This window comes from Amblyomma mixtum, chromosome 9 (genome assembly GCF_055824585.1).
Source record: "Amblyomma mixtum isolate Tamu chromosome 9, ASM5582458v1, whole genome shotgun sequence".
In the NCBI taxonomy this organism is placed as follows: domain Eukaryota; kingdom Metazoa; phylum Arthropoda; class Arachnida; order Ixodida; family Ixodidae; genus Amblyomma; species Amblyomma mixtum.
The window spans coordinates 17138785-17152654 of NC_143020.1; the positions used below are offsets into that span (position 1 = coordinate 17138785).

The following is a 13870-nucleotide window of genomic DNA, read 5'->3' on the forward strand; positions in this document are numbered from 1 at the left end:
TCATCCTGCATATACCAGATTTGGTTTTAAATGAGATATAGGCCATCGGATTAGTCTGGAATGAGCGTTTGAAGATCATGACTTCGTGTGTCGCTACACGGTGGTATGGAGCATAATCTGTTTTCTACAGCATAGTTCGGTTATTGCATGATTCGATACATGCCGTTATATGGGGTAGCTGGAGGTAGCAAGGCCGCCAAAGTCATGGCCATGCCAGGTGCGACGGAAGAGCATGTCCGGCAGGAAATCGAAAAATGGTCTGCCCTTTTTCTTGTCGTGTGTATATTCGCAGGCTTGTTGCGCTAAATTACACGATTCTTAGTTTCTGTGTTGGTTGTGCCACTTTTGCTTCCAATGATTGAGAAGAGTGCATCTGGCTTTCCACAGGCCTAGAAGGCTCGTCTGTATAGCGAGCAGGTAGCTCAGTGATGAGTGCAAGCTCTGTGGAATGTGCAGAGATTTCGGGATGCAGTTTCGCCATTTATTTTAAAAAGAAGCGCACTGTTGACTATGTGTTGTGCGGTCGCGCCTTACTAAATACATTCCGGTCATTGAGTGGGCGGGTTGGAGTGTATTGCAGTGTTTGCCAAATGGCATTCTGCAAATGGTGACGTAGTGATCACCGACGAGAGGGCTGAGGAAATCGGATGCGATTAGTTTCGTACTAGGTTTTGATAGCGCAAGTTTTCTTTGTGACGCTGGGGAGCTTTGTATCCTTAGCAGCTGCATTCATAATACACCCATGCCGGGTGCGCTGCGTTCAATTCACCAGCTTGATCAAGTTGCCTTGAGTAGAGGTGAGGGCATTTGCCAAAAGCAGGTAAAATGAGTCTCGGCAGTGACTCTGAGGGCTGCACATGTTTAGACAAGTTACGTTTAGACTCCCCGTTTCTTCAGAGGGAAGGTCTGCATGTCTGTAGCCGGCCTGTGGCGTTGTGTATCTTTTTTTGCGGAGCAATGCCATCTAAGGGTGCAGGTGCACTGCAGAGTGGTTGTGTGAGGGATCTCTGCTTTAGACTGACAGCTTTACTAGATGCAAAAGTCGATCTCCGGGATGCGAATAAGTTTGACCTGTGTGACCTTGCAAAGCCGTCAGCAACAGCCTTTGGCCCGGGCCACCCCCGAAATTTGATCTTGGCCGTTTTTCTATTAAAATCAATGGCTAGCCACAATTGGCCGTGCCCAACATAATGGGAACCTCCTTATTTGGCCGGGGTCATTTCGGAAAATTTGCCTAGGACATCCTCAAAATTCTTCTCGACCTATTTCGACCAAACGGATGTCCACCCAAAATAGAAGGTGCCCGACACGATGATAAACAACAAATTTCACGTAGCCTATTGCAAGAATTTGACCTTGAAGGTGTGGGAGTTGTTTGGCGCTATAAAAGGCTGAACTACATTAAAACCCTGTTTTGTACAATGCCTACCAAAGATAGAGCATGGTGCCTCACGTTCACCTTAGTGGCTTGCCCTTTTACGCTTGACCTTTCGCAATTCACCTTAAATAAATTTCTTTGAAGTGGCATTACAGTAAGGTCGATTGAAGTGAAGCCAAAGTATGACGGGAATATGAACGCCGCATAGCGGCGCTTCTCTCAATATCCATGGAATATTAGGAGCCAGGGCCATCTGTCTGGTCATGCCAGAGCCTATCGCTCGACCTTTGGGTATAACCGGGATTAAACCCTGTCTAACGTTTTTCTGCTACAGCCTCGCCAATTCCACTGCCACGCTGTGAGTAGTCTGTTTTAGTGTTTTATTAAAGATGAATGTTGGCGTCGGAGTAGTTGAGCAGGTGTGTGGATTTTGACTCTGTAGCTCGCTGTTTTACTTGCCGAGCAGGGTGGTCCTTCGGAAGGCGGCTGAAATGCATTGGGTTGATTGGTTGAAAATTCCAAGTGTATTATTTGCCGAAGTATTTGTGTTAGCTTGGTGAGAGCTTGCATATATTGTTCCTACTGTTTCTGCACCTCGCGTAGTTGTACGATTCTGCGCTCTCTCCCATTCATCCCTGTGGAGGGGGGGGGGGGGTTCTAGAACTGATTAATTTCCTCATTGTGTTTTATTTTGCTCTCGGAGTCCACAGATGTCCTCTAGGAGTCGCTCGTTTTCCTCCTAATTGTGCGTGTTCTTCGCTTGGTTCGACAGTAGAAGATCGGAGATAGAAGCGATCTTAATAAGCCATGTTACACAGCTAACGTTCATGAAGTAGCAATGCTTGGAGTTGGAGGCCTTCCTGGCTGTCACCAGTCACCACAAGTCAGTTCTGGTGGTGTCTTGTTCTTTGTGCTCTGTCAAAGTGTGCGCTGCATTTTTTTTCATGAAACTACACCAACTTGCCCAAAAGTCTGGCCCACTGCAGTCATGATATCTTACATTACTGTCGTTGAAATACCTAATTAATCTACTATAAATTTTGATGTAGAGGGCATCCACCTGAAAATATATGCTTCTTTCACAGTCCACAGATTCACTTCTAGATTTCTAAAAGAAACAATGTGTGAGCGGTTTCAGGCACCTGTGATACCCAATAATTTTAGACAAGATAAGAAAAGTTTGGCTTAACGATGAAAATTTAATTCTGAGAGCTTCCAGGTACCTGTGATGCTCAATAATTTTAGGCATGATAAGAAACGTGTACCTTAGGGGCGGATTACTGCAATTTGGCGCACTATACCGGTATAATCATGAAAGTTACGATTAAAGAAGAAAAAAACAGGTACTCAAAGAATGGTCCCAAGGAGGATAAGCGTTTTTACTCAAGTGTGTGCACGTGTCTGCATGCGTTGAATTGCCACAGAATGACGACATATTTACGTCCCGCTAAACTATCTGTACCTCATTACATCTTCTGTTCAAACAAATCGTTAAAGTTGCATTGTAGTATTTGCCTTTGGAGATTAAAGAGCCTGTTCGGTTGAAATTTATAGCCATTATATCGTTTGCGTAATGCGTGAAAATAGAGAAAGCTTGCCTTTTAAGGGGCACTGCATGTAAAATAAGAATAGAGCATGCATGAGGTCGAAGAAGTCATGCACCTAATCCAAATTGGAAGTTTGAAGTTCGTTACAGTGTGCTAGCATTTCGATAGCAAGCAGTAACGACAAGGCATTGAGAAAAAGCCAACGAAAAAACGAAGAGAGGTACGACCACAAGCATCTAAATTTGCTTAGCGCCGATGTTTTCGCTGTGCGTGCGACCGCTTTATAGGCGACTGTGCCTTAGGAGGCTTGCAGCACTTTTCTAATCTATTTAGTGCCAGATGAACTGCTTGCAAACCGCACTTTGCAACAATCATATGACTCCTTCATGTTTCAGGGTGTCTTCGACGACAAGATTGGAAAAGGACTGTGTAATTGGGATAATTACCTCAGTAAGTTGAATCGATATAATTGCTGGCTACAGCTTAAAGAATTCGGACAGCTCTTGCATGCTTATCGCCACTTTGTAAGTTCTAGACTCGCTATCTGCCGTTAAGTTTTATTAGCTTGGTCTGCACATCATTTGACTTCTTTCGCCGACAAGTTCAGAAATTTTCAAGCAAGCGCAGGCAGCTAGCTCAGAAGACTACATGAGGCTCCTCGGTGTCATTCTTCAGGTGATATCGTCAAAAAATCATAGGGATTTAACCATGGTTCGCCCTAAGATTGAGAGATAGCTGCATGATGATATATATTTTCGAGTTCTACTCTTCGAAATGTGTTCAACGATGTATGTCTGGACATTATGGCATAAAGTTCAAATTTTAGCCACAGTTAACTAAACAGCGGTAAGTAATTAAGACGTGTTATTAGTAAAATGTCATTGTAGCCGATATAAGCTATCCAACAATATATGACGACATTGTAGCGTAAAGTTCCAATTTGAGTCGCAATTAGCAAAGTAAGTGTAGTTAATTGCCACGCCTAATTACAGAGCTGAATTCTACTCGATGTAAGCTATGCAAAGATATAGCACTTATGTGACTCCGGCTTGAACTTGAAGGCTTGACCTTCATGATGGCTGAAGGTCAAAGTTAAGCAGTCGAAACTCGAAAAAATGCTCGAGTTGCATTGAATAGAGCAATCAATCTAGAATGGTAGCGTGGAGACAATACGTGTACGCAGAACAATCTGCACCAAACCAATTTCAGATACTATTAGTAGAAATCCTAGCATCTTTTTAAAAGAGTTCGTCATGTCAAGCGGATTTTAGAACAGAAAGAATTGCCAATATCTTAGCTGGAAAAGAAGATTTATTCATTTATAATGTTTGAAATGCAAAGGTCAGACAAACTCGCGTTGCACACCCTCGTCTCCCACAACCAGTCTTGAAGACTGGGCGCTACCAACCAGAACCGCCCATGCGGAAGTTCATACGCAGGTGTTCCTTTTCTATGGTAGCCGGTAGCCGCTAAAATTGCAGGCGGTGTCGTTCCTCGTCCGTGTCGCAGAAGGGGAGGTTCAACTGAAAGGCGGGCCCACAATGGGGAATGGTCCCTACGCTGGCTTGAAGGCCCATTTGTCGTTTTGGGTGGCGAACCTGAAACAGTCATCCCTGTCTCCACTTTCTGCTTGCTCCTCTTCACACTTTTGGTGCCTTAGCATTAGGTTCTCTATAGAGGCGTCTAAACGTTGTATGCATAGTGCCTGTGTAGCTACTGGGTTGTCGGCTCCCTGCCCCCGGTGGTTGCTTTCAGTGGCCTTTCTTTCACCTAGGCGGCCACCTGCCCCCTAGATGAAAGAAGGGCCACTAGATCAAGTGACTTTTTGATGTCATCACAACGTTCCCATCGTACTGTGAGAAAACTGCCGACCGGGGATGGCGGCTGTTCAATCAATGAGTGATCGCCAGAGGTTGGCCAGGGAGCACAACCTGCCTCTCATGAGCCTCACAAATGCCAGCACCTGCCATCATCGCAGAGTAGTGGCGAATCGCTTAAACGCTTTATCACCGAGGCAGGAGTGATATGAGGACTGCCAACAGCCTGGAAAAGTTAAGCAGAGAATGGCCAATTCTACATATGTAGGCTTTAACTCGTTAACACTATCACGTCTTACTTTGTGCCAGACCTTAAGTATCATTTTGAAGATCTTTCGTTGAAGCATGCTTGACCTTGAAAACCTAGCATCGAAGCAAAGGGCTTGGGCACCTAATTCGTACTTCGCCAATCCACGCAGTATCATTTTTTGGCTATGGTGTTAGTGCCCCAGATTTTGTCTTCGCCGCCTTATCTGCATTGTCTTTGTGAATGATTGTGCTTGCTTCCACGATTTTTTGAGCGAAAATAAAAATCTCGCTTTTACCTTGGTTCTTACTAACTTTCCTCCTCTTCTACTGTTTTTGTTTCATTCTTTTTCGTAAAAAAATTTAAAACATTATAACATAATGTATTTTTATCGATATCCTGTATTAACAGATCAGGGCAAAACAATGCACAGGCACTGTTAGTTTAGCTATCATGTCGAATAAAATTTTAAAAATCAGCGCTACCGTTTGACGGCATCTGCGCAGAACAAGCACTAATGCAGTACTGTGAAGTATAAATATTACAACGCTAGCCGTCTTTTTCAGTGCTAGAGGATCAAATTGTCCTATTCTGGACATACAAGAAATGACATCTACTTGCTTGACTTTCGCAACAGGCCTCTTTCAACTACACCAAGGAAATAAATCATTCGGTATTTTCAAAAATCGCGCTTCTTTTATGCGTCGTTCTCGGGCTTCGGACAGGCTTGTGTTGCTTTCGGACAAGGCGAAATATATCAGTGTTTTCGCGTCTGTAATGAATGAGGCTGCCGCGGTCCGTGTCCAGTCCAATAAAACAATGAAAGTGAGCGGAGTGCTATACTGTACATTGATCCCTGCACAAATACTCTAAGCGTCCAATGCAGCACTCCGAATTTTACCTTACGCTAATTAGTACCAGTAAGCAGACACTGTTTCCACAGCCAGCACTGACACTGCGCAATATGTGCTCGAGGCATGTATGTGGCGTGAGAAAGGACGCCCGTCCTTCTAGCGGTGGCACTGTTAAATAATATCTAAGTGCCTGACATATCTATCGGCCTCGCCTCGAGGACGCGTTTGGCCTCTTCTGAGACTCTTCCTTTCCCGATGTTCCTCACTGAATATTTGCTGTCACTTAAAATCGTGGTGGCTTTTGTACTGGCCCAAAAGAGCGTTATCGCCAACTCTCTCGCCTCGTTGTCAACTTTGTGCGGCTCGAATCCGCTACCATTTAACCTCCTGCCCTGTCGACCACCACTGATACAGCCGCCCCGTGCTGTCCGCACGCCGCGTCTACATAAGCCACCAGGTCTCCCGGTCGCTCCTTCATCTACCTATCATGGGCCTTAGCCCTATGTTTTCGCCTTTCCTTGTTATAGTTGGGGTTCATGTTCCCCGGCGTAGGTGGGACGCGTATCTTGGCTGTGAGCCCTGCCGGCATGTTGACCATCTTGTGCGTGCTACTTTCTTTCCCGATTCCTACCCAGTGAAGTATTGTCCTGCCCATTTCGGACTGGCCGAGCCGTTGTAATTGGGATATTCTCACCCCTGCTGCCAGCTCAGCCAATCGATTGTGTACCCCCATTTTCTCAAGCCGGTCCGTCGATTAGGATATGGAGAGTCTCATAGCTCGCTTGGCGCATTTCCTCAATATTCTGTGTACATTCTCTATTTCTGCCTTGCTCATGTTTAGGTACGGCGTCCAGTAGCAGATCCGAATTATTACTCATGCTTGCAACATTCTCAGGAGATTTTTTTCATTTAGACCTCTCCCTTTTACCGCTACTCTCCTGAATACGCCTGCCACTTGAAGTTGAAGTTGAAGTTGAAAGTTTATTGATTAATACAATAAAATTTACAATTCTATACAGCGAGAGGTCCCATGGTACAAGACCGCGGGCGGGACCTCCCATGAAAATAAATTTCAATAAGCAACATAATATAAAATACACAACACATTAACTAGCGACGAAACAGAATAAATATAGGCACATAGTGTAATATTAGTTACTGAAATATTTAAATACAAACAATGTAATGCACGATAATGTAAAATAAAACACTCACAGATGCCGCGATACATAGAATCAATAACATAACAAAAAATCACAAATTAAGAAGGAAAAGCTTTAGTTTGACCTTGAATAAAGAAAGCGTATTAGTTTGTTTGATGTCCATGTTCAAAGAATTCCAAAATGATACGGATGAAAAATGAAGGCATTGTTTCCCGTAGTTAGTTCTGACCTTAGGTAGTAAAAAGTTATTACGCAGCGCAAAACGAGTGACGGTGTTGCTCATGATCGTGCCGGGAGGAAATATGCTTAGCGGGAGACAATGATGAAGAATCTTAAAGAATAGGATACCAAGGTTGTAAAAATAAAGGGCCGAGATAGGTAGAACGTTTAAATCTATGAACAAAACGCGGGAGGGTGACATTCGAGGGGTATTGGTTATGATGCGCATGGCTTGCTTTTGCAGTTTTATTAAAGGCCAGAGATGAATATGATAGGCATTACCCCAAGATGAGATACCGTAGTTTAAGTGGCTGTGGATGAATGCGTAGTAAAGAGATAATAAAGTTTGGACTGGAAAATAGCTTCGGGCTTTAATTAGTGCGCGTAATCCATAAGAAATTTTCTTGCACGTTTCAGCTACATGATGATGGAATTTTAAGTGAGGGTCAATGATAACACCAAGAAAAGAAACTCGATCTTGCGGTGAAATAGCAGCAGAATTGAGGTATAGAAGTGGTGTGATGGGCAATGACTTCTGAGGGGGATGGAAAATCTGAAAACAAGTTTTAGTGACGTTCACGGACAGGCGGTTAATGTGGCACCAACGCTCAAGAGAATTAAGATCATTCTGGCATATGTGGCTAATTTCTTTACGGTGCAGGTACCGTTGCCTTCTTGTTGATAAACATGCCTAGGACCCTCATTTCCTCCATCCTGGGAACTTCCAGGCCTCCCACCACAGCTTTAATATCTACTTCTCTCTTATTCTTGCCGTCGCTATTATACACAAAGAGCTTTGACGTGAGCACGGCAAGCCGCTTTCGGCCGCGTACTTCACCACTACGTCTGCTGCCCATTGCAGACTCCACTCAATTTCCGCGTCGCTTCCGCTATTCATAAACATTTTTATTTCGTCCGCGTACATGCAAATTTTAGATCCGGGATCTTATTCAGCATGGCCGGGCAACCTCTCATCGCTATGTTAAATAGGAAGGGGGACAGTACGACTGCTTGCTGGGTAGCTTTGCTGCCCAGCCCTATGCTGGGGGACTGTGCATTCTGGAATTTAATCACCGCCTTCGGAGAAAGTCCTTGATGTACCCGTATGTGCTCTCGCCCATGTTTACTTCCTCCAGAACTCTGACCACAGCCTCGTGTCTGACGTTGTCGAAGACCTTCGTGAGGTCAAGACCTAGGATCACCTTGGCATCTAATCCTTTCTTGTCTGTAATGTCATATTTGAGTCTGAGCTTACATGCTGAGCTTAGGTCTAAGGCCCACCATCTCGTGCGGCCCCAGGTTTACTTCTTCCATGTACCTCGTTAACCTCGTTTGCACTACGTGCTCCATGAGCTTCGCCACGTATTTCGCCTTAATTGGGGACGTTATCATGCGGCCGTAGAACACAAACAAGCCGAACGCCGCAGATAGAAAAATTGGTTTTTGAGGAAAGTAAATGTTAGTATCTGTTAGTTGTCGGTAGACACGTGAACCGCACATGAAGGGAGCGGATAAAGGATGGAGTTAGAGAAGAGAAGTAGAAAGGAGGGCCATAGTGGAGGGTGCGGTAATTATTTCGAACACATGGGGATCTTTAATGTGCACTGACACAGCACTACAGACGAGTGCCACTTGCGCTTAGCCTCCATCGAAACTCGTGCACTCCGGCTCACAAGCCGAGCGCGCTAACCAATGAACCCCCGCGAGCGGTGCCGCAATTCCAATCATATAAATTTATTGTCTCATATGTGTAGCACCGGCGAACCTTGATGCTGCGCCAGCATTACATGCTATATCGGCACACAAATTTGAGCGACCGTTCATCGAAAAGCTTTCCTCTTTCTGTCATACTGTTTTTCTTTGCAGATAGCTTACGTGTTCTGTTTAAATTGTAAGCTAGCATGCAGGAGAGATTCGAACCGACAACACATACGCATTCAGTTGTATGCCTACCCAAATTGCATCTTCCCAAAAGGTGCGGTGGAGGCATCCAACGGGATATCACACAGTTGCTGCTCCCTCGTTTCCTCAAAACGAATTTTAGCCGCGTGTCGATGGAGGCGAAACGCAAACGGAGCCCGTCTGCTGTGCGATATGAGTGGGGCGGGCATCAGGTGCATCTGTTACACCCGGCGTCATCGCTTTGGCGGTCGCGGCTGTTGTGACGCGCGTCCTTTCAATCTTTCCACATACATACTTCACCTCTCCTCTGTCTGCACGTGGCAACGATTGTGGCTCAGCTCGAGCCAGTGGGCAGGCCCGTACACTTTCCTTTTCATCCTTCTTTCAGTCGCAAACACAACACGTCAGTGAACGTTAAAGATCCCCAGTTAGTCGAAATTGTTTCAGAGATTACCACTACGGCATCTCCTTCTTTTCTTCTTTCACTCCATCCTTTATCCCTTTCTTTACGGTACTGTTCGGGTAACCACCGACGTAGTTGAGACAGTTACTACGCCATTTCCCTTCCTCGAAGCTCATTTTATCTTCCTTAAGATTGTGCTGCAGCGGTCCATCGTAACCTTCGCGAGTGGTGTCATACGTTTTATTGTTCCACATAGCACACATTTCTTTTTCATATTTGATGAAAGCTGGCGACAGGTATTCGAACCGAGTATCCAAGTGTTTTACTCGGGCTTATGTGTATTTAGTGTTTTTTGAATCAGCGTTCGGTGCCATATCTCTGATTCATTTCTCAGTGTGCAACCTACGCCGAGATTGAACGCACGCTATGACACAGCAGTATTGTCATGTGACGGCAAGCCCGATGAAGACAGCTACACGACACATGGCGATGGAATTATTTATTGGCGGCAGGCTTTGGGCGAGCACTGTGGGCCGCAGCACTGCGAAGTTTGTCGTCTTCTAGACCATACCAGTACCCGGGGGTACAGAGGAATCGCCCCGATCACGAGAACTAGGGGAACGGCAGTGACGATGAAATACAGGACGTGACGATGGGCGTGGTTGGGGGTGATCATCGAAGAGAAGAAGATGCAGGGCTTGCAATCACGATGAAAGAGATGAGCAGATGATGATCGATGAGCGCTGGTCCTGGAAGCTTCCGGGCCACAGGTAATCTTTAACCGACGGCCGAGGTCTATGGGCAGACCAAACGGCATGGGCAGGGGGGCACGCGTCTCGGATCGCTCGGGTTGCGTAGGGTCTGGTCGTCTGGATCAGGTCTTCGTGTCTTGTGGTCGGGGCGGAGGACGTGGCTGGGGCGAACGGCGAGATCGATTCTGGTCAGGCGGGCTGGGGCACAGCCGGGCGGCGCGGACAAGGTATATAAGCCCGACGACCACGGCAGAAGCGGCACGTGGAAGCTCCAGGACTAGCCCACGAAATGTTACGTGACGGCAAGCCCGATGAACACAGGACTACACGACATATGGCGATGGAATGCTTTAACGGCGGCGGGCATAGCACGAGAACTCCACTCCACGCCGCTGCCCAGTTTGCCGTCTTCTAGGCAGTGACAATATTTCGCCTTCACTACATGTAATCCACCTCAAGTGCCCTCTGAATTTCTATGAATTGCCTTGATCCGTATTCTTGCATGGAACAATAACCACTTCAAGTCCTGCTATTGGTCTTTATACCCCATTCCTGATGTAAATTTAATGCTTATAGTGCAGTTGTTATTCAATAAAAAACAATCATGGTTTCTTTAATTTCACAGGTTTAATTATTTTAGCCTTATGTGGAAGTGCCTGACACATCCTAATGCAAATAAGTGCGCACATCTCTGATTATTAAGTGAATGTTGCCTAAAACGACGTTGCTTTTAAAATCCTTTTCCACGCTTGCCTAGGAAAGAGGATATAGCTACAAGAACGTTTCGCACAGTTGGCGGCTTTATTGACTCAAGCTTTGAAATTTTTCGATTGCATTGCTGTTATGTTGTTAGGATGTCAAGATGCTTTGCTGTGCTGCTTTTTATTTTTCAGCTTATATTAAAATCAGCATGCAATGTGGGAACCACGTGGTGTTGTCCATACACCTGAGCGATGAACTGCACACTGATTTCCCGGCCGGTGGCTTGGTACGTAAAGAGTTTATGTCACTAAATAAAACACACTTATATGCTACCATCGAATAGGCAACCAGCTGCTTTTAACTGACAGCTTTGTAAATAGGGCGCTAAACGACGGAGGTTTGTGAGGGGAGTATCCTAGGAGACTTGGTCTATTTGAAAGTAGATATGTTTTGATAACGGATAATGCTAACTATTGAGAAGGCTATAAAACCCCAACAACTGCAACAACAATAATAATATTTATAATAATAATAATATTAAATTCTTTATTTCATTCATGAAGTGAGGGAGTGCAGAAAAAAAAGCGTAACATTGAACTTCACTAGTTCCCAGCTGCCTATAGTACAGAATTTCAAGAAACATGAGAAGAGGGAAAAAAAATCATATACAAGCGGCATAAGAACAATAGCACAAAAGCCAAATCACAATACAGAAATAATTTGTTTACAAAGTGAGATTGACTGATAAAAGGAAAACAACAAAATAATTCTAATCGAACTACATGAGACACCGGTGATAAGCGAAAGTACACACTTGAGAAAGCTTGGAAATTAAAAAAAAAGTAACCTTATGTAAGTAGAGGAAATGACGAACAGAAACAATGGGCATTATGAGCAGAAAGGTTACGAAGAAGGTTATGATCTGTGTGATCGTCTGGTGAACCATTCTGAACGCCTGAATGTAGACGACATACATTGTCATCATCAACCTGACTACGCCCACTGCAGGGCAAAGGCCTCTTCCATGTCTCTCCATATAAACCTGTCATTTGCCAGCTGCGACTGTTATTTGCCCCAAATGCAGAGGGCGACGAAAGAAATATGTCGCTGAAGAAGGACAGGCAGTCTGCTGCACCTGTTCAAATCAAATCAAATCAATTTATTCAAACATACTGAGATGCTTAGGCGCACGGACAAAAAGCCAAAGGTGGCTTGACGAGGTCCGTGTCCGTGTCCGTGCGAAAAGTGTTCCCTGATTAGGAGAAGCAGGTCGAGCGGACTTCAGACTGTAATCTTATCCAATTTTTAACATCTAATTAATCGTTGCCAAAATTTTTTTCTATTGCCGTACGATACTCAACATTTTTGCTTTCACTGAAATACAGGGTGTGTTCTGAAAGTAGTGGGACTCAATTTTTTAAATAAAATTTATTCAAGAGAATAGTACAAACGATTAGAATTTTTCAAGGTGGCACCCTTCCGCAGCTACATACTGCTGCCAATGAGTTTTCTAGTTTTCGTACGCGTCCAGGAGCGCCTGAACCGGAATGCTGTCTAGCTCCCTCGTCAGGACCTGCTGAACCGCCTCTACGGATCCATGATGTTTCCTCTTGAGCGTCGATTTTATTCTCGGGAATAGGAATATTCTCGCGGAGCCAAGTCGCGGGTGTAAGGGGCCTGAGGCAGCGTTGCCGCCTTGTGCTGAGCAAAAAATCGGGGTCCTCATTCACATGATGAAGAAGACCCTGACAGATCGCTTTCCGGTTGGCCTTTTGAACCACTGACAGGACTCCGGGCACCAACTTCGCGCACACTTTCCTCGTGGCTAAGTTTTCCGTCACGATCTCCAAAACTTGTTTTTGAGGAATGCTCAGTCATAAGCGATCATTCTGATACTCATCCTACAACCACTGTTCAGTAAATGTATCACTCGCTACACATTTTCGTTGGTCTTTCTGGTCGAAGGGCGTCCGGAGCGGTCGTCATCGTCCACTCTTTCCTGACCTTCTCTGAACAGCTTGTGCCACTCAAAAAACACCTGATCTACCCACGGTAGCCTCACCTTAGGCCTCCTTAATCATGTCTTGAGTCTCTTTGCCCGTTTTTCCAGGATTTACACAAAATTTGATCGCGTATCGCTGACCCAGTACACGCTCTATGATTCTGCGGGACGAGACGTTTCCACAGGGGTTCACAGTACAAGTGACCTGCTCTCTTAAACGGCTGAGAGCCGACTACCGATTTTCCCCAGGATTCCCAATATTCCCCTTTAACGATCCTACACGCGCAGACCGCCTCTCGTCCGCCCGTTCGGCCAGGAAAAAACCAGTCCTACTACTTTCAGAACAGACCATGTATGTTGTGCTTGCATGTCTTTGTAGTTCTCTACTACTGTATACACTTTACTAAAGATCGACAGTGATGCTCTATGTAACACCGCAACATTCGTTCATTACGACCAATGATTCCCTGCTTCAGACGCTTTTTCACTTCGGCAGCACAAAAACTCCTTCAATTTAGAAAAGTGACAATTTTTTTCCTAAACTTTTAGGAACTTACCAAAAGTTCTCTTTTCGGCAAACCTGAAATCTAAAATTGACTGAAAAAGAAAAATATATCCCAATGAAACATCACTGAGGGTCGTAATTGCCGCTTGGGAGCAGAAAATTTTTAGAAAAAAGAAACGACTTGAAAGAAAAATGCGCGTCACGTATGTATGAATGTATAGATTTCATCGTGCGGCGAGCTCCCAGATGATGATACCTGCATACTCCTATCACTATTATCTACACAACAGCAGCTATGGAGGAGTGTGACATTGAATTAAGAATTCATACGCCTGTCCTCGCAATGAGAAACGATTACCGACAGCAAATTAACGCCACA

General features: G+C 45.0%; 1 protein-coding gene across 1 annotated transcript in view; it reads left to right on the plus strand.

The window, feature by feature from the left end:
* LOC149328406 (uncharacterized) overlaps positions 1-13870 on the plus strand; it is a 62623-nt gene that overhangs the window by 25665 nt on the left and 23088 nt on the right. Inside the window, exons 3-4 of the mRNA XM_089558988.1 lie at positions 3321-3375; positions 11176-11270. Of these exons, the coding sequence (XP_089415114.1) occupies positions 3321-3375; positions 11176-11270 (150 nt within the window). The remainder of the gene's footprint in view (positions 1-3320; positions 3376-11175; positions 11271-13870) is intronic.